This window comes from Dermacentor andersoni, chromosome 6 (assembly GCF_023375885.2).
Source record: "Dermacentor andersoni chromosome 6, qqDerAnde1_hic_scaffold, whole genome shotgun sequence".
NCBI classification, from domain to species: Eukaryota; Metazoa; Arthropoda; class Arachnida; order Ixodida; family Ixodidae; genus Dermacentor; species Dermacentor andersoni.
Window position 1 is genome coordinate 10,405,825 of NC_092819.1, and position 21,773 is coordinate 10,427,597.

Consider the following 21,773-nt stretch of genomic DNA (forward strand, 5'->3'; position numbering starts at 1 on the left):
GACGATGAGTCCCAGCAAAATATTCAGTTTACTGAGGACACCCCCGCTTTTATGCAATGTACAAATTGCCGCAGCAAAAACGCTAATGAGCAGGCCGGATGAACTAAAGAAAAATGAAGCATTAGTATGATAGCATTATTATGATAGCCTTAGCATGAAGCATGAAGCATGATACAAGCAATAAGAAAGGCGCCTTGCGTCGCAAACAATGTTCTTTGTCGGAACAAAGTTCTTTCGGCTAATGTTGTGTAGCCACTGCTCCTTGTGCAAACCGTCACGCTTTCGTTGTGGTATCATAAAAATTGCATAACCATATTCAACGGCTTCTTGCTGCAGTTATATGCGCTACAGCACGGCATAGTGCTAGCACAACACCGCAGGAAACACAGTGGGCAACGCTCGCTGCGCCGAGCTAGCCGCGAACTAAGGAGAAAAATGGCGCCAACAAAAAAGAAAAACACAATCAAAACACAAGATCCGCGCGTTTCCAAGGGCAACGGCAAGGAGACCAATCGCCATGCAGAAAAACGGGAGCAAAACTGGTTCCCGGGGGGGGGGACGCGCAAGGGGGGAGGCGAGGAGCAGGCGTGGCGGCCACACAATTCAAAGAGTGACGGTACTTTCAAATTATCAAGGGATTTTAGCTTCCTCCTTTTTCCTCCTTATGCTCCCGCTGCACCCCCTCCTCCGCTTTCCCCTCACCCTCTATTCGCTCCCGTAGTATCCTATCCACCACTGCGCTGCGCGTTCGCTCTTTCTTCTTTCGCTGTGCTCGTTCACTTGGTTACGCCGCCGTGGCACGCCGGCATTCAACACAGGAACGGAAGAGCTCCGCTCTAAAGAGGCCTTGCCCGAAAGGCGAAGCATCGATTGAGATAGGAAATTAGTAGACAGCTATACCAAGTAAGGATAGTAGTTTAATCTGCCGTACAAACTTGTAAACATATTCGCTTACCAATTAAATTAACAAGCTTGGTATCACGCGCCTCCAAGCGAACATGAACACCTCTCACTCGATGACCGCGGAAACTCGCTGTCAAAATGCTGGAGTGAGGAAGCGCGGTAGCAGCAGTGAGCGAATTGACCTTCATGCTGCCTCTCGCTTCAACGTAAACTAGGCGGCGAGAGAGAGAGAATAAACATTTTTTATTGGGTGAATGCAGCTTTGGAGAGGCGTCCTCATTCCAGAATGCCTTGAGCTCGGGCCGCGTCCTGGGCCCTCGCAATCAGCCGTTGCTGATCCTCGAGGTCGGAGCTGGCCAAGGATCTCTCCCAAAGCTCGTTAGTGGAATAAGGGTTCGGAGGATTTAATGGTGCCGCTCTGCAACCCCCTATTATGTGTCTGAGGGACCCGGGCTCTGCGCAGAAGCGGCATTGCGAAAACGGCGAAAACACAGCGCACACGTAGCTATCAGCACTCGGTGCACTCTGTCCACATCGCAGATCGCTTTGAAGATAGGGCCCGTGCGGCCACACCATACGCAGCTGCCGTCAGAGTAAAACGCCCCCTCCCCCCCCCCCCCCGCTGCCTTACGCGCGACGGAAAACGGCGCGCTTCCTCCCCGCTTTCCTCCCTGCGTGTGCGAGACTGAGCCGCGATCGTCGACTAACGCAAGCTTTCATTAGTGCATACGGAATACGGCGCGCAGCGACGATGTTACCGTCCTTGGAACGTCGCGGCGATGGCGACGGCAGAAATGCGCCTGGAGCACGGAGTAAGACATATAGGAGGTGAAACTCCCGTCAGCGCGAGCGGGCGCGGGCGATCAGATAAAGTCACAATTGTTGCATGCGCCGACGCTACCGTATACAGTGGCGGCACCATGCGGCGCGTCGTAGAAGCCGCAGCGGAAAAAAAAAAAAAAGCAGCGCCCGGCAGGCGGCTCGGCGGCTCCGGCAGCTCCGGCCACTCCGTGGTAGAAGTCAGGCGCGCGCGGCCGAACGGGAGCAACACGCTCAACCGGTTGCCCTGGCAACCGAAACGGCGGTAATTTCTTCCCATGCCGCCAGGTGCCGCCAGCATGAAAACATATCCGCGGGCTTGTGACCTTTACTGGTCGCCGCAAACAGCGGAGTTTCCACTCCTAAATATTTCTTGCTCCGTGGCCTGGAGTGTCTATATAGTTGAATAAAAAAAACTAAACCTATCTTACTGTACAATATACAAATATTTAGTAATTCTGTAATTATCATAACTTTAAAATGTATAAATCATCCTGCCCCCTTAACTTCTGCAGCGCATTGGAATAAAGTTATCCTTAACACATTTTCGATAGTCCATCTTAATCCATGACAAGTGGATAACACGGTTAATTCAGGAGTACTGGTGCAGAAATCATGGAATGTTATTGTCAACGTAAGCGAATAGATTCTGCGACCATGAAAATCAAATAAGCAAAATAATTAAATGTCGGATTTTACGTGCCGAAACCACGATGACAGTTAGTTTAGTGTGTTCAGCGTCGTAGCGGCTTTGGCGGAATAGCGAGAATCAAATGCGGGTGCTCAGAAAGCTACCAGGGCGTTTAGCGTACGCACGCTATTTCTCAGATTTAATGTTACCCTCCTTGTGTGGTTTACATAGATCACGTAATACATAGCGGCGGTCCCGGCCGCCCACATTCGAACTGAATAATATCAGCAACTTGATAAAGGAAAAAATCGAGCGGCAGGCATAGACAACGCGACAGGAATGTGGTATTCCCTTAGTATGGAAAGTACAACGTGCTCCCACCTTCCACTGCGCTGCCTCTCGCACTTTCCGGACACACACACAAAGCTTGGCGAATAGACAGAATCATAGCGCGAAGCCGGAACTGGATGTACATCAGTCAAGTACTACCGATGTTCATACGGAACAAACGACGAAATTTTGATAAGTGCGAGGACTTACGGAGTCGCCATCTGTTGAAAGCGCCTCCCTTGCGTAGTACGAGGGATAACTCGGCGTGCTCCTCATAGGTTTCGCTTACGGCTCTCAATAAGTAATTAATAAAAACGCCACGCGGCAGCCCTCCTGGAAATTTCTGTAAGTACTCTCAAAACGAGGGAAGTTTTTTTACTGTCGAAATAATAATCTTGGGCAAACTGTAAGCGCTGAATCGTTTACAGACGCTATCTCTTTACCGAATATGTACAGTGAACGCCACTGCGCGCGGTCGCAGCTATGGAGTCTCCCGAACCGGCTTCTTGCGTAAAAGGGAGGCAAACATTGAGAGCAAACTATGTGAAATATGTGAAATATGTTCTTATAGTGGGCTGTCTGCATAACCGAATGGAGCATAACAGAATGAAGCCTCAAATCAGTGATCGCACGGGTTCGCAGCGACCGACTGTGCGTCTGCATGCATGCATGTCCGCGCACAATGTTTTCCTTCCGCTGGGAGCGCGTTTTCGCACCGTGCCGAGAGCTTTAGGGCGCAGAATATGAACACTGGACAATACACAAGCAACCATTGTTGCGTGGACGCTATCAGAACTGTTCAAAAATAATTTCGTTATAATACCTTCGACGCCTACGGCGACTGTGATGTGCCGTCGCCACAATTGAATCTTTTTTTTTTTTCTAAATTCTTGGACATTTCAGTATTATTTCTCAAGTTGCGTCGTATTGTATGTTTATCGGTCTTCTCAGCGTGCGATTTCCCGCTGCTTCTTTTTCGCAATCCAGTACATTAATTCATAACACAAACATGACCATGTGACGTGCCTTTAATGTGGTTCTTAACGCTCCCTTCCCATTCCAGGGAACTTGCCAGAATCTAGCATCAACAAGTTCATAGACCAAATAAAGCGTCATGACATTAGCCGGGCAGAGGACGCGGGCGAGCGTCTCACTGCGCGTTTTCTGCTACTCGCCGAACATCGTAGTCCCGACGCCGTAGCAGAAATCTTCCTCGCGTCTGTGCTTTCTGCATACCCGAGTTGTAGCCGATGGCTGTTTGCCGGTTCTAAGTTTCGCGAGCCAAGCTTCACGCAGCTTCTTGTCCTGCGGCTATAAGACTGCCGCCAGGCTCCGTTGCGTACGCCCGGCACTGCGGCACCGAGCCTACCGTGGTGCACGCCTCCAAAAGCAGCCACTACCTATTAAAGTGCTTTCAAAGGCTGTCACGCAGATACCCAAGGCGGGAAAACCTCGCCACTTAATCAGAACCGCAGCGCAAGTGGGACTTTAAACTCGTTTTCAGTTCGCTTCGGCGCTTCCGAAGCAGCCGACGCGGCCGCTGTGTCCACGTGATCCCTCCTGCCACGTCCCGCCGACGGTGGCGCCAGCTTTTCCAGTGGTGGCGCTCGCCCCCAATACTACAAGACTTGCAGAACTTTTTATGCTGCTCTTTACAGTAAAACACATCAACTTAAATTAATAAAACATGCGTCACACCAGTTTCGGTGCGCATTTGCTACCTTCATACTGGCAACACCGGGAAGACGTTGCTTGTCGCAGTCGCGTGCGAGATCGCTTGCATGGGGTTTATATATTATTAACTCCCATCTTACAGCTGGCATGCATGGTGTAGTATGCTAATACTGATCCACTAGTATCACAAAACAATGGTCCTTTTCGACCCTGAAAATGAACTATGGTGCTCGAACGTTGAGAATAGCTGAACAAACTGAGTGAACTGCAATGCATTATGTGCACTCAGTGTATGCTTAGGCTGAACTGCTAAGCTTGTTTAAGCTGCACCTTAAATTCTGAAAAATATAGGGGCATAATCTAAAGTGTCTTGTTCTGCTGCACATGCGTAGTGGCAGGTGTCGTACTTTGTATGAAAACCTCCAATAATCTTTCATTGCCAGCTTTCGTAGACATTAAAGTTGTTTTGCTGACACCATTTGAACACTAGAAATGCATATACTTGTCCAAGCTTAGGCGAAAGCCGTTGTCTTGCAATTTACGTGGAACAGTTTACAAGGAGTGGGAGCACAATACATAGCACAAATACATTTCTTTGTGAACGTTGGGATAGTTCAGTATTGGTGCTATGTATTGACAAAAAGTATTCTGTTGCACTGTATTTATTACGTCTTTAAATGAATTTGATATTTCCGGACAGGCCGCCATTGGAACCTGAACCTGGCAACGTCTAACGCTAGAACATAATCTAGTGAAGCGAGTCTAGCAGTGCTATTGGAGGAATTAGAAGGCAGTAAATGGGATATAATAGGGCTCAGTGAAGTTAGGAGGACTAATGAAACATATACAGTGCTAAAAAGCAGGCACGTCCTGTGCTACAGGGGCTTAGCGGAGAGACCAGCACTAGGAGTCGGATTTTTTATTAATAAGGATATAGCTGGTAACATACAGGAATTCTATAGCATTAACGAGAGGGTGGCATGTCTTGTCGTGAAACTTAATAAGAGGTACAAAATGAAGGTTGTACAGGCCTACGCCCCTACATCCAGTCATGATGAGCAGGAAGTCGAAAGCTTCTATGAAGACGTGGAATCGGCGATGGGTAGAGTGAAAACAAAATACACTATACTGATGGGCGACTTCAATGCCAAGGTAGGCAAGAAGCAGGCTGGAGACAAATCAGTGGGGGAATACAACATAGGTACTAGAAATAACAGGGGAGAATTATTAGTAGACTTTGCGGAACAGAATAATATGCGGATAATGAATACGTTCTTCCGCAAGCGGGATAGCCGAAAGTAGACGTGGAGGAGGCCGAATGACGAGACAAGAAATGAAATAGACTTTATACTCTATGCTAACCCTGGCATCATGCAAGATGTGGACGTGCCGGCAAGGTGCGCTGCAGTGACCATAGGATGGTAAGAACTCGAATTAGCCTAGACTTGAGGAAGGAACAGAAGAAACTGGTACATAAGAAGCCGATCAATGAGTTAGCGGTAAGAGGGAAAATAGAGGAATTCCGGATCAAGCTACAGAACAGGTATTCGGCTTTAACTCAGGAAGAGGACCTTAGCGTTGAAACAATGAACGACAATCTTATGGGCATCATTAAAAAGTGTGCAATAGAAGTCGGGGGTAACTCCGGTAGACAGGATACCAGTTAGCTATCGCAGGAAACGAAAAATCTGATCAAGAAACGCCAATGTATGAAAGCCTCTAACCCTACAGCTAGAATAGAACTGGCAGAACTTTCGAAGTTAATCAACAAGCGTATATATAAGACAGCTGACATAAGGAAGTATATGGATAGAATTGAACATGCTCTCAGGAACGGAGGAAGACTAAAAGCAGTGAAGAAACTAGGAATTGGCAAGAATCAGATGCATACGTTAAGATACAAAGCCGGCAATATCATTACTAATATTGACGCGTGTACTTATATTTATCGGGCGACCACGTTTCGCCGCCTAACAAATCTTATCGCACAGCGCGGAACGCGCCTGCATGTATCCGAAGTTTCTGGAAAGTTATCGATGCTTCTATCCGCTGTATGTTGTCGCCGAACCTTGTGTTATCTGATTTCATCGCTTAACGCGAATGGTGTAGAACTTTGTGGAAGGCACGCCGGTCCCAACGATTAGTCTGGAACATTCGATGACTGCTGTATAAAAGCTGACGCGCTGGACCCGCTGATCAGATTTTCGACGATCGCCGACTGTGTTCGCCGCTCTCGTTGTGCTTTAAGTGTAGCCTGTTTTGTGGGCACAGGTTCGCCCAATAAAAGCTAGTTTTGCCTTTCACAGTATTGCTACTGTGTTCTTTGCCGTCACGACCACGTGACAATATGGATGAGATAGTTCAAGTGGCTGAGGAGTTCTATAGAGATTTATACAGTACAGCTGGCACCCACGACGATAATGGAAGAGGGAATAGTCTAGAGGAACTTGAAATCGTACAAGTAACGCCGGAAGAAATAAAGAAAGCCTTGAGAGCTATGTAAAGGGGGAAGGCAGCTGGGGAGGATCAGGTAACAGCAGATTTGTTGAAGGATGGTGGGCAGATTGTTCTAGAAAAACTGGCCACCCTCTATGCGCAATGCCTCATGACCTCGCACTTACCGGAATCTTGGAAGAAGGCTAACATAATCATAATCCATAATAAAGGGGACGCCAAAGACTTGAAAAATTATAGACCTATCAGCTTACTGTCCGTTGACTACAAGGTATTCACTAAGGTAATCGCAAATAGAATCAGGAACACCTTAGACTTTTGTCAACCAAAGGACCAGGCAGGATTCCGTAAAGGCTACTCAACAATAGACCATATTCACACTATCAATCAGGTGATAGAGAAATGTGCGGAATATAACTAACCCTTATATATAGCTTTCATTGATTACGAGAAAGCGTTTGATTCAGTCGAAACCACAGCAGTCATGGAGGCATTACGGAATCAGGGTGTAGACGAGCCGTATGTAAAAATACTGAAATATATCTATAGCGGCTCCACAGCCACCGTAGTCCTCTATAAAGAAAGCAACAAAATTCCAACAAAGAAAGGTGTCAGGCAGGGAGATACGATCTCTCCAATGCTATTCACCGCGTATTTACAGGAGGTATTCAGAGACCTGGATTGGGAAGAATTGGGGATACGAGTTAATGGAGAATACCTTAGTAACTTGCGATTCGCTGATGATATTGCCTTGCTTAGTAACTCAGGGGACCAATTGCAATGCATGCTCACTGACCTGGAGAGGCAAAGCAGAAGGGTGGGTCTAAAAATTTATCTGCAGAAAACTAAAGTAATCTTTAACAGTCTCGGAAGAGAACAGCAGTTTACGATAGGTAGCAAGGCACTGGAAGTGGTAAGGGAATACATCTACTTAGGACAGGTAGTGACCGCGGATCCGGATCATGAGACTGAAATAATCAGAATAAGGGTGCGTTTGGCAGGCATTCTCAGATCATGAACAGCAGGTTGCCATTATCCCTCAAGAGAAACGTGTATTGCAGCTGTGTCTTACCAGTACTCACGTACGGAGTAGAAACCTGGAGGCTTACGAAAAGGGTTCTACTTAAATTGAGGACGACGCAGCGAGCTATGGAAAGAAGAATGATGGGTGTAACGTAAAGGGATAAGAAAAGAGCACATTGGGTGAGGGAACAAACGCAAGTTAATGACATATTTGTTGAAATCAAGAAAAAGAAATGGGCATGGGCAGGACATGTAATGAGGAGGGAAGATAACCGATGGTCATTAAGGGTTACGGACTGGATTCCAAGGGAAGGAAAGCGTAACAGGGGGCGGCAGAAAGTTAGGTGGGCGGATGAGATTAAGAAGTTTGCAGGGACGACATGGCCACAATTAGTACATGACCGGGGTAGTTGGAGAAGTATGGGAGAGGCCTTTGCCCTGCAGTGGGCGTAACCAGGCTAATGATGAATTTTAATATTTGTCGCATGAAATTAACGGCTTCACAACAACTCATCTGGTTGGGAATTAACTTGGCACAAGACAGTGACCACAGTCGAAGTGAAAATTTTGATGTGGTTGTTGCCCTTCTTGCCCTTTTTTAGTGAGATGTAAAATAAAAATTTAACCTTCCAGGATTGTAAGCCTGGTAAGCAGAGCTAACTATATAGCACCTGCAAAACTATAACACTGAACTTTGAATGTCTACACCGTAGCTAAAGCAGTGCTTCCCAAGGTGGCTACTAGCCGCAAGTGGAGAGAGCATTAGCTGAGCTACCAGCCGGCTTGTAGAGGTCTAGGTCTAGAGCACAGCTTAAAGAAGACGACTACTAGCTGCGGCGTTAGCTAGATCAAGCTGAAATGTAGACGTCTACTAGCTAGCTGCGTGTTTCCTGGGACATAATGAACGTCACGTTGCTGTCACTGCGTGCTCCGGAGTGCACCAATATATTGTGCTGGGCTAAGGCCTTTGTTTATAAGTGCACATGCAGTAACACATAGCCAAATTAACCACAATCGATGACATCGCAATATTTTAGTCTCGATACGTCAAGTCAACGTGACTGTAGGACGCATAACTAAAACAGCATGGACTAGCAAAAAAAAATCCTGTTCCCACCACTCTGCACACCTTTAAAGTGAAGCTTTTTTTGCCTGCCCTCACGAATATGGCGTGGCTGCTGGCTGGGTCACTCAGTATCTTGGCGGATATATTTGTGGGTATACAGCAAAACCTCACTATAACAAAGTTTAGGGGGAGCTAGAACTATTTCGTTATATTTATTACTTCGTTATATGAACTATTGCATGTACTGCAACATGAACCTCTAAAGGAGAGTTTCACTTACTTTGTTACATCCATTACTTATGGGCGTCTTGCGCTGGAGTTTGAGGTATAGTAGCGGCGCCTGGTGGCGGCGCGCGAAACGTTATCTGGGTAGTACCGGCTTGGGTAGTATTCAGCCCTGGCTGTGGCAAAGCACGTTTCTAGCCTGAGTTTTGCGTCGATTCGCACTTTTTTCTGCCCTTTTGCGAGTGTAAAAAGGCTCGTCACTTCTCACAGACCACGCCGACCACGCTGCGAGCTAGCCGCAGCCTATAGTTTAACGAAAACGGACTCTCCGTGAGACGTAATGCTGGAAGGAGAAGGAATCGGCGACGCCGATCCGGAGAGACCTAGCTCAGCCGCGAAAAAGCGTCACCGTCGTTACTTCTGCGTCGTGGGCTGCCATGAACAAGAAGGCCTGAATCCCAACATCCCATTTTCCATACCATTTTCCTTAAAGGCCTCACGAAGCGGAGCGTCGGGCGCGCTGGATAGCTACAGTTCGTCGCGCTGGGTAAGCAAAACTTCGCGCCATGCTGACTGCTTCGCCTGTCTTGAAGCTTGCTTGATTATCTGCGTTCTAAAATTCGGTCTTTCGGACTACCCCACTACGAGCAGCACAGGTTAGAGAGTTAAATGTGATCATCCTTGACCTCAAGCCAGCACGGTGAGGCAGCGCAGCAAGGTAGTATTGATTGCAGCACATCGATGTTCGAGCGCTGTCATTAAGAGCTACATCAAGCGAGCAGCGCACAAACTCGCGCTGCAGCGCGATTCGCACGTACGTTACTGCGAGCTCATATGCATTGCATCAGTTATTTATCAGTTGCTAAAGGGACAGATGGCCGCTACTACATTGCAGGAGGCCCGCCGTTTCGCAGCATGCTGAAAGACCGCTGCCGTCGCGGCGCGTACCGTCGTGCGCTCGAGCAGTTCCGTACACATGATGTTTGCTTATCGCTGCTGTGAATTCATTTATAGCAAGCATTTCCTCCTGTTTGTGCGCCTGAATCTAGCAGCGTGCAAACCTTACTTGAAGTTCAACTTCGGACGCGACTCGCTTCACTTGCGATTCACACCGCGCTAAAACTTCGCCGCTTATTTATTCAACGGCGTACACGTATTCGGCGTTGCATAATTTATTGCCTCTACGCAGCGTGCCACCCCCGAAAAAATCTTCGGCGCATGATATTCGCTGCACACCGTGGTAAAACTAAACCGAAAGTGGCGGGTCTATGAAACGGCGGCACTCGCCCCTGACCTGCGTGTCGGGGGGTGGGTAGATCACCTTATCCGTTGGACAATAAAGTTTATTCTATCTATCTATATTGTAAACGTGCTTTCCGAAGCAGACGACCGAGCTTGGTACTACCTAAATCAGGACAGAGGGCGCTTTTTAACTCCATTTTCTAGAACGCGGAGCTATAAAAAGAAATTTAACGAAGAAGAAGACACATGTACTGTGTGTGGTAAATATGTAGAAACAATGGAACACCTCATACTAAAATGTGATGGTATCAAGCCCGATGTCGATGCGGCCACAGTCACCCTTCCTGAGGCCCTAGGGTTCAGAGATAATAATAGTCATGTAAATAAATATGCGGTGGAAATCAGCAAAAGGCGATTGGAGGATTGGTAGCTCAAAAGCTCAAAAGCAGAGACATAAGGTTAAAAGGGTAGGAAGACATATTTAAGGAAAATCGTGATATTCAATAACACACAACACAGATAAAAATAAAAATAAAAGGCAAAATAAAAATGGTGGCAACTGCCATCGCCCCGTTTCAAAGGGGACGCTCCTACCTTCCATCCATCCATCCATTCGCAGCATCCCCTGGGCAATGCAAGAGCCCCATATCCCATTTCGTTATAACGAGGTTTGACTTTTGTTATGACTGCAGTAGACAACATGCTGTTTGTAACGTGCTAGAATGCGAGAGCCATGCTGGGAAGAGGACAGTCCCTACGCGATGCTGGGCGCAGCTAATTTTCCCATAACGAGCTCCCCTCGTCAGAGAAGAAGCACCACAAAGGGAAGAAAGAGTTGCCACCCCCGGGGAGGCCGAGACGACGCCAAGGGCTTATGGACGTTCCCCGGAAGAAAGCCGCCCCGAACTGATATACTGAGAAGCAGCGGAGACCAGTTGAGAGTAACAAATCTCCTCTCCCACTCCCACGGCCAGACCCTCTCTCGGCCTTTGCGCCCGCTGGAACTTGGTGGGTCTCCGGTCTGAATGCGGTCTGATATTCCGTCTGCAACAGTGTTGTTTGTGCTTCCTCATTGGCTGTCATCCTAGTGGGTTGTGACGTGTGTGATGGGCTAGTGCCAGGAGGGAGGGTTGAAACAGAGCTAGGCGTTACAATGATGATGCAGAGAGAAAACAAGCGGCTATGGGCCATGGAAATGGGGCTCATCCAGACGCTCGTTGTTAAACTTTTGACCTCATTTTTTTTTCTGTTTTGCCTATTGAACGGTGTAAATAAGTTTTGTTCAAGTGCCAGTAAACCTGTTGGTTTTCGATTTCCCAACTTCCGAGCTTAATTTATTCAACTCGAAGCCTCTGCCACGCTACCATATGAAGAGCGAGAGGTAGAGAGAAAACTTTATTTGCCACTGCAGGGTAGGAAGTTAGGGCAGGTAGACCTAGTGTTGACATTACCAACTTCTACAAGGAGACGAGACGCGTGTACCCGCCTACCCACCCCAACCTCGACCGAGCGCAAGCCACCGTGCTTCGCAGACTGCAGACCGATTGCATTCTCAGTCATTCTAGGCTTTATTTAATCACTGGCGGGGATTACGACCCCGTCTGTACTAAGTGCGACCATGGAGTGTTCGTACTGTTCGCCACTCGGGCACACATTCTCTGGGGATGCGAGGGTAACCCTCCCCCACAATCATTACTGCCAGCTCCCTCCGAGGAGAGTTGGAACCAGCTATTCTATGACCAGCTGCTGACAAGAGCAGACAAGAAAACGGAACTCGCACTCGTCTCATGGGCCGAAGACGTCGCCCCCACCTGGGAACCATATGAAGCCAGGTTCAAGACATAACCTAGCGCCGCAACACTGTGTATATGAAGGTTATATGCCCACCGATTTAAAGTATCAGCAAACAGGCTTACATAAAGTGCAAGTACGCACAGCTCCTGTTTCACATACCAAAAAAAAAATCCTACATAAAAACTCAGCATATGATGTCGGCTAACAGGTATCTCTCAAGCACACCGACCTGTTAATAGAATGGTGAATTATATTGTCATGGTGCACTGAAAACGGGACAGGAGGGCACGTAGTACAAAGAACAGCCTCTTAGTTTTCATATCTTTCACCACGTTGAATTCCGCTCGGGGCGCACTGATGTTTCGTGTGCACAGCACGCTTCACGGGATCATCCTATGAGAAGCCTCAGTGGGGCATCAGGATGGAAAAACAGGATCGTTCAAATATGCCGTTTGTGTGACTGTACATGTTACCGATAAGGCGGTGTCCGGCATGGAGTGAATATATTCGCTCGATATCCTGTTGTGGTGAGTCGAAATTTTTCGATTTGTCAACGCGCACTGGCACATTCCATTTGTAAAAATTTGTGTGGCTATATTGGTGTATAGAAGGCCCAATAAATGCCCTTTTGAATGTTTGCACTACTGTGTTGTTGTTCCTTTGTGCCAAAAGCACATTTGAGACCCAATGAACTCCCATTGTTGTCTTTGTCATTACATAGAGCAGATGGGCAATCTTTAGTCAATTCCTAGATTTGCTTGATTTTATTCGATTTAGCCGTTTAGTTTGTGCCACTGGGGGTATGCCACTGGGTATGCCTGGGAGTATGTGACACAAGAGGTACAGAAGCCTTAAATGTTGCTTGATAAGTGTCATACTTTTTGTGAATACACTTGTCATCTCCATTTTCCCCTTAAGAAGCATTCTACACTGCCTTCGTTCTTGTGACATCACTACGCAGTTTCACACTGTGTCACTGCCTGATATGGACTTTGCATTCCAGCACAGCTTGTGATCAACTTAGTGAATAAATATAAAAATTAGATGAAAATAAAGTTGCGACCTTTGTGATGAATAAACAAACATTGCATGACATTACACATTGCATAGTACGAAAGTAAACAAAATTGTATGCATCGTCATTACTTGTGAAGCATTTTAATTAATAACTTTGTTAAAGCTCTGTTCCACACAGATTCCAACATGTGCATTGGATCTGTATATTTTTACTTGATTCATTTCATTAAATACCCCTATCCTAGTTAAACGAGAAGAAAGGGAGTTAACCGAGGGGCCTTATTTTTATTAATCATATCATAAGAAGCCAACAAACACTGACACCAAGGACAACGTAGGGGAAATTACTTGTACTTAATAAAATAAAGAAATGATAGATTAGTGGAAATGAAGGTGGACAAAAAAACAACTTGCCGCAGGTGGGGAATGATCCCACGTCTTTGCATTACGCGTGCGATGCTCTACCAATTGAGCTACTGCGGCGCCGTCTCCCCATCCGTTGTGGATCCACATGTCCTTCGTGTCAGTGTTTGTTGGCTCCTTATGATGTTAACCCTATCCTAGTTGTATTTTTCAGCTGCCTTAAAAATTCATCTGTTTTGATACAAATTAACGATTGATTTTGCAGTTCTTCAATTCTGCAGTTCTACGTGCTAAAACCAAGACCAGATTATGAAACATGCTGTAGCAGGTGACTGCGGACTAATTTTGACCAACTGTGGTTCCTTAATGCGCACCGAATGCATGGTACACAGGCGTTGTTGCATTTAACTTCCATCAAAATGCAGCTGCTGCGGCTGGGATTCAATCCCGTGACCTCATGCTTAGCAACTCAGCACCATAGCCGCTAAGCCCCCACGAAGGGTGTGTCTTAGCTTATGCTTCAGAATAAAGGCATGCCACCCGAGCCTTTCTAGAGCTTGTTTTAGGACATTTAAGTGAACGGTGCATGCTCATGTCCACTATGAGTTTGTTTCTTCTTGTTATGGTGTGTTAAGACATGAAAAAAAGTGAAACCAGTCAAACACAGGAAAAAAGCATCACTTGTTTTACAACTTTTCTTTTCGCATGTAACACCACTTTAATAATAGTCTCGGACGACTTTCTGTAGAAATAAACAGAGAGCTACGGGGTCTGCGCTTCTGCTGATGTGTAACCATGCCAAGTAGTGCTGCAGCATGAGGCAGTGCTTCTGGGTGTTCAGAAAAGACACTGAATAGACACAGGTTCTACATGCGACAGTTTTGTGTTTGCCCAGAAGTGGAAAGTGAAAGCCATAATATAAGTCAACCTGAGCACTCAGTTGCGTGTTTTGTCTTATTTAGCTGTTGTAAATAAGGTGTTTATGTTTCCCCTTCTCCAGGTTAAACTAAAGCAGAGAAAAATGTGAGACTTCTTTCAGAAGTGCTTTTGCTTGTGCACAATTTGCCTCGATAGCATTCCTTTCATTGTCACAGAAAGTTGTCTACGAGTACAGACGAGCAGCAAATGATAGCCCGTCTTTTTCTGTTGAGACCTTATTCCTGTAAAGCAATACAAACACGTACAGTTAACCACACCTGCCAACCTGTGAACATTAAAATTTGTAAAAAATCCCATGGGCACTCCGTGAATGAGCGGTGTTAGTGCTAATAGCAGGTTCTTTCTTTTTTTTCGCCCACAGGACACACTTCATGTAGGATGCATACACATTTAATTAGTCAATATTTACCTTTAGACACAGCACACAAGCAGCACCAAACTTGCAACAGCAGATACTAAACCCTCACAAAACATTGTTTTTAGATCACAGTGACATTGCTGTTACCGATCGCCCCTGCTAGATGAACTTGTCTGAATAAACTTGCTCGAAGAAAGTACACCTCAAGCATGTGGTACAGGCACCACTACAATTTCTATTTCGTGAACATCTTTTGCAATATTGCGCAGCCCTATTTTTCAACGCTATAAACTTTTTTGTGAACAGTTCACAGAACTTGGTGCTGCATTCATAGAACCGTAGGATTCCAAATATATAAACTTTATGAAAAAGTAGTGAGCTGGCAGGCATGGTTAACTGTGTGTGCACCTAAAATGCCCAGTTTCCTGAACTGACCTGTTCATGACGGTACGGAAGGTTAACAGCTGGGCCGACATGTCACCTCCGTAATAGCAATCATCAAAGAACAACGATAAGCACTGTTCATGAACAAACATTTTCAGGAAAGACCAAAAGGCATCCCGTTTATCTGGTCTTCCTCGAAGTGTCATTAACCACCAACAAGCCCAACTTTCCACCTTATTTGGATTTAGTATAGCAGCTAATGTCAAAGAAAATTCTAGTCTTGCAAATGTGTGTGAAAGAATGAGCAAAATTCCATGTAACTAGGTCAAGTGCCAAAGGCTTTTTGCAACATCAGAAGCATAGATGGAGCAAATGCATTCTTCCACTCTGATTAGCTTAACCCCTTCACCGTTTTTTTATATCAACGAATTTCTCCACAAAACTGCTTATTTTTTTTATTCCTGATTTCGATTATTATTGCAATAAAAAGCATGTATTCGATCTTAAAAAAATATTTAAAGCAAACACGAAGTCAAAGTAGCATATTCAAGTTTATTGTTTCTCAGAAAAAAGAAAAGGAACTTTCTGCTGGTAATGAACAATAAAAATTAAAGAATGACCACAGCCACCGATTTCTGAACTCTTTCACTGAGTTGTGGTGACAAAAAGTTGATTGCTTCACCGAGGAAGCATTGGGACGGTGTGGTAAATCTCAAAACAAGGGATCACGCATAGCGGTTTGTTGCAGCTCTTGCACCAAAATCGTGTTTCCTTCCTAATTTTCCGGCCTTTGTCTCCTTGCTTGTTCCTGGACCAATACCAATCCTGTCGTGGCTTCTGCACAATTCCTTGCAACAGCAAGAGACCAAGAAACACCCACATCTCCTCCTCAGTCACCGGCACCCATTTTTTGACGCGGCTATGCTCACACGGACCGCAGCCCTTCACCTTCTCAGCAGCATTGCGGTTAGTTTCTTCGACCACCATTGAAATGAGTTCATCATCGAGGAAACGCTGAATATATTCAAGCAAGTCACCAGGCGAGCTTATAGTGAACGTCTTACCGGGAACTGCCAGAAAAGGAAACCGAGGAGGTCGTGTAGGAATGTTCGTGACGTCGATCTTCATCCACTGACGCGCGCTCGCATAGTTCGCTTCCGAGCAATCATCTTCTTCATCAGAAGAGCTGCTGAGTACAACATCATCACTGTCATCCTCGCTCCCTGAAACAATGTACACATCAGTGTCTGAATCACCATCGTCTGACGAAGATGACGACGAAGAAAAGCGCCGTTTCCGAGAAGACGGGCCAGCAATACACGTGTCGCCTCCACTGGATGCCATTTTAAACCAAGGTTGCCCTACGAAAAAAAAAGTTTACGCGGTTGAAGAAAAAGAAATTAAGCGGTCAGTGCTGCCATCTGTCGAGTAAAAATGCAAGCTACGCCACAAACGTGCGCCGCTCGTCCGAAACGCTGGAGGGAAGAACGTATTCAGCGCGGACGAGCTACACTCGTCCAAAACGGTTTGGGGACGGCCTGGCAAGGACGAGCACAGCTCGTCCAAAACGGTTAAGGGGTTAAATGTTCGAAATGAATACATCCTGGGACGCCATTCACATTCACAATCATTTTTTTGTAAATATATTTTTGACCATGAAAAAGGAACTAAAAAATGGCCCTCAACTTGGTTATGTTGCACCAGCGCATGGTAACAGCCAGAAATTTGGCACATCTCGAGCTCGGTCATGTTGCTGTCTTAGAAAAGGAGGTTGGCTCTGACAAATCTGTCAAATTCTGCTTTCTACTGGTGGTCATCACAGGTGTATATGTCAAACTGGTCATACGAGAAGAAGGCGGGAAGAAATTGTAGAAGAGCTGTTTGGCTTGCTCGTAGGCACCAAGGAAGATGAAGCCCCCCACTGAAAGGGAGACTACTCTGGGAGTGACACCGCTAAAAAGCCTGGAAAGGAAAAATAAAAAAAGGTTGTGTCTTGATCTGGTGCAAAAGGGCTATCCACATAATACGAAAACATTGTTCAAATCATTGAGAACGAGTGCTAAGATGGAGTACACAAAAAAATGCGATCCAGATTACGACAGGTGCCAGATTATGTGAAAATATTATGAGCAGCGTGTCCATGAGATATTTGAAGCGTTTCTGATACACAAAAAAAAGAGAAGTGTTCATCAGCACCATGTCACTTCTTCTGTGCAAAAAGGAAATGTATCTTTCATTATAGATCTGATCTATTCTCCCAACCCCTTCTTTTCCTTTTTTTGTTGCTTTTTCCAAGTGTGTAAAGTTCAAAGCAAGAAGCAATAAACTCACACGGTTGATAGTCCATACAATGTGTGCGTCGCTCCTTTCTATGTACATTGTCTGACTGCTGGTCCTCAAGAATTTGAACTATGCTACACCAAAGCCCAAGTTTATACCCTACTAGACTGAAAACAATTAATATCGACACGTGTACTTATTTATCTTTCATGGGGTGACCGCGTTTCAGCATCTAACAGATGTTATCACTCAGTGCAGGATGCGCCTGCATGTATCGGAAGTTTCTCGAATGTTATCGATGGTTTTGTCCATCATCTGTTGTCACTGAATCTTGTGTAATCTGATTTGTGGGGCAAGTGTGTCGGCTTTTATACTACATGAGTCATCGAAGGTTTGAGAATAATCGCTGATGCCAGCGTGTCTTCCAGAAAGTACTACACTATTTGCGTTGTAAATACTACCAGATTACACAAGATTCAGTGATAACAGACAATGGACAACTACTTTTCGATATCAATGAGGATTCAACAAACAACAGTTACAAAGCATCGCATAATAACCAAAGAGTGCGCTCAACCACCTCACCAGAACCCTTACCAAGTTTTGACAACAGAATGTAAGGGTATAAGGCAACAGGTCGACGAAATGCTGCACGACATCACCCAGCCGTCGAAAAGCCTGTGGGCATCTCCTGTAGTCTTGGCAAAGAAAAAAGTCAGAACCCTACGTTTCTGCGTCAATTATCGTCGACTGAACAAGATCGCGAAGTAGAATGTAACCCCCTCCCACGGATAGACAATGCACTGTATCAGCTCTGCAACGATAAATACTTCTCGTCAATGGATCTTACGACTGGCTACCGGCAAATAGAAGTCAACGAGAGGGATCGTGAAAAGACTTCCTACATAACGCCAGACGGCCTCTTGAGTTCAAGGTCACGCCATTCGGACTGTTCTCGGCACTTGCAATGTTCCAGCGCGTGATGGACATAGTGTTAACAGGATTGAAGTGGCAGACGTTCTTGTTTACTCGGAAGACGTCGTCATCTTCGCCACAAATTTTGACAACCATTTTAGGCGGCTTGCGACAGTACTAAATGCCATCAAGTCATCATGGCTCACTCAAAAGCCGGTAAAGCGCTGCTTCACTTACGACTGCTTTGCTTACGACGAGCTTGTGTTCCTGGGCTACATCATCAGCAAATCTGGAGTCTGCCTCAACACGCAGAAGACAGCTGCCATCGCAAAATTCCAGCAGCCCATCGACAAGAAGGCACTGCATCGATTCCTTTGTACGTGTGCCTACTACAGCCGCTTTGTCAAAAACATTTCACGCATCATTGAGCCACTGACACATCTAACTAAATCTGATGTCGAGTTCAAGTGGGAAATGCCGCATGCCAACCCATTTCAAGAACTCAAACGACGCATGCAGTCACCACCGGTACTTGTGCACGTCGACAAAAACGCCGATACAGAAATCCACACTGATGCCAGTAGCCAAGGCCTCGGTGCCGTCCCATTCCAGAGGAAAGACTGATGGGTTATAGCTTATGCTAGCTGGTTGCTGTCAAAAGCGGAAGGCAATTAATCTATGACAGAAAAGGAATGCCTCGCCATCCTAAAACGTGTACAGCGCAATGTAGAAAGGAAGAAACAAGCCGAGCTGACCAGATGAAAGAACAGAGCGCTCTGTTCTTTCATGTGACCGGCTCTGCTTGTTTTTCCTTTCTATGAACAGAGTGCTCTGTTCTTTCATCTGGCCGGCTCGGCTTGCTTCTTCCTTTCTATGTTGTGCTGTACCAGTTTTAGGATGCAATACCAACTTGCCCAATCCTCAGCCCTAATGAGCCTCGCTATCATTTCAGCTACAGCTAAATTCTGCCCTTACCTATATGGCAGGCCATTCAAAGCTGTCAGCGACCATACCATCACGCATTGTGTTGGCTAGCGAATTTAAAGGACCCTTCAGGATGCCTGGTACGGTGGGGCCTCAGACTGCAAGAATATGACATCACTGTAATCTACAAGTCCGGATGAAAACACTCTGATGCTGACTGACTGTCTTGCGCTCCCATGGACCCGCCGTCCCAAGATGACCAAGATGAGGATGCCTTTTTAGGTAAACTAAGTGTAAACGGCCTTGTCAAGCAGTAGTGAGCAGACCCGGAACTCAGAAGCCTTGCGGAGTACTTGCAAGGCAAGACCGACTTTGTCCCAAGTGTATTTAGGCACGGATTGTCTTTCATTTTTCTTACAAAACGACGTCCTGGTGAAGAACTTTCCCCAGCCCGCGCAAACTACCTTCTCGTTGTGCCTGCAGCACTCCGGTCAGAAGTCCTGCACATCATGCACAATGATAAGACAGCCAGGCACCTCAGGTTTTCCCGTACTCTTGCAAGAATACAAGAAAAGTACTATTGGCCATGCCTGACCGCCGATGTCGCCCATTACGTCAAGACATTTCGAGACTGCCAGCGATGCAGGACACTGCCAACAAGGCCAGCGGGATTACTACAGCCAACCGTGCCTTTTTGCCTCCATTTCAGCATATCGGGATGAATTTGCTGGGACTCTTTCCGACGTCGACATCTGGAAACCAGTGGATCGTCGTGGCTACCAACTACCTTACCCACTATGCCAAAACGAAAGCCCTGTCCAAAGTAGTGCAGCAGAAGTAGCCAAATTTTTAGTCGAGAACATCCTGCTACGACGTGGTGTGTCAGAAGTTCTCATTAATGACAGAGGCACGGCTTTTAGAGCTGAGCTTACTCAAGCCATCCTGCAGTATAGTCAGACAAGCCACCGGAGGACCACTGCCTACCACCCATAGACAAATGGCCTAACGGAACGACTTAATTAACAAGACGCTTTCTACCCGATATATACGAGAGCGACATGTGCAAGCTATGCAAGTCTGTCTATGCAAGTCTGTTAGAGCCACCCGTCAACACATGTTGTGGGGATGTGAAATACACCAAGATAAAATGGCAGTCTCCCCAGAAAATCTACGGGCATGGTGGTCGGCCGTGCTGCTCAGCTCAGAACTCTAAGACCAACTTTGGGCCGTCCATCGAGCCAAGGAAGCCGCACGGGAGCAGCAGTTCCCAGTGGCCATCTAGGCGGCCCCAGGCCTGGGCCTCCCAATCGCCAGATTCCAAATAAAGTTATCACATCACATCGCCGACGTGTTAGTGATACACGTCAATGTCGAACACAAGACATGGGATGTCGTGCTTTCGTTTGTCACATCTGCTTACAACACGGCAGTGCAAGAAAGTACACAAATCCCACCGTTCAAGCTGGTTTACGAAAGGAATCCAACAACAACTCTCGCCGCCATGCTGCCACAGGTCACCGACGAAGGAAAGGTCGACTCAACGCCTATCTCCAGCGCGCCGAAGATGCCTGACAGCTCACCCACATGCACATCTAGAACCAGCAGAGGACCGACTGCTGGCACTACAATCTTCGACGACGCTACATGGAATACCAGCACGGTGACTGTGTTTGAATCTGTGCTCCGATATGCTGACGAGGATTCAGCGAGAAACTATTGCGATGCTATTTCAGACCCTACAAGATCATCTGACGTATTGGCACGCTGGACTATGTGGTCATGCCAGACAGTATTTCGCAATCACAGCGGCGCTGCACACAATCTAAAGTAGTTCACATGGTGCATCTTAAGCCCTTTTATGCCTGCTGACGAACTTTGTTATTTTGTTGCATCTTTACTACGGGTGTTTTTATTGTTTGCTTTGTTGTGTGCAGCATTGGGATGATGCTATCCAAGCAGGGGGTATTGACACATGTACTGTTCATCTTTCATCGGGTGACCGCATTTTACCGTCTAACAGATGTTATCGCTCAGTACAGGATGCACCTGCATGTATCACAAGTTTCTTGAATGTTATTGATGGTTCTATCTGTTGTCTGTTGTCAGCAAATCTTGTGTTATCTGATTGCATGTGTGACACAAATTGTGTAGTAGTTTCTGGAAGACCCGCAGGCACCAGCAATTATTCTGGAACTTTTGATGACTCATGTATAAAAGCTGACGCTGCAAGAAAAAAAAAGCAAAAGAAAGAAAGAAGGTGAAGTTGAAGTTGGCACAGCTATAAATGAATATATTGCTCTGGAATCTTCTGGCTTTTTTCTCTGGTTGCCTTATGCAGCCCATGGCTTTTGCAGCAGTGCACAAAGTTGGTGAGTGGAACACGGAGAAGTACAAAAAGGAGAGCGACCGTGTGAAGTGTAGCGAAGGCAAGG

At 46.3% G+C, this 21,773-nt stretch overlaps 1 protein-coding gene and 1 non-coding gene across 4 annotated transcripts in view; both read right to left on the bottom strand.

The window, feature by feature from the left end:
- Window positions 1–13,589: 13,589 nt before the first annotated feature.
- TRNAT-CGU (transfer RNA threonine (anticodon CGU)) lies at window positions 13,590–13,661 on the bottom strand. Its single transcript has one exon. It is a non-coding gene; the product is annotated as a tRNA-Thr (tRNA).
- A 3,175-nt stretch (window positions 13,662–16,836) lies between these two features.
- LOC126521673 (mitochondrial S-adenosylmethionine carrier protein-like) overlaps window positions 16,837–21,773 on the bottom strand; it is a 56,203-nt gene continuing 51,266 nt past the window's right edge. For all 3 annotated transcript variants that reach the window (XM_055065815.2, XM_050170400.2, XM_050170399.2), the window contains one exon: window positions 16,837–17,184. In XM_055065815.2, coding sequence (XP_054921790.1) covers window positions 16,968–17,184 — 217 coding nt within the window. In that variant the 3' untranslated portion in view covers window positions 16,837–16,967. The remainder of the gene's footprint in view (window positions 17,185–21,773) is intronic.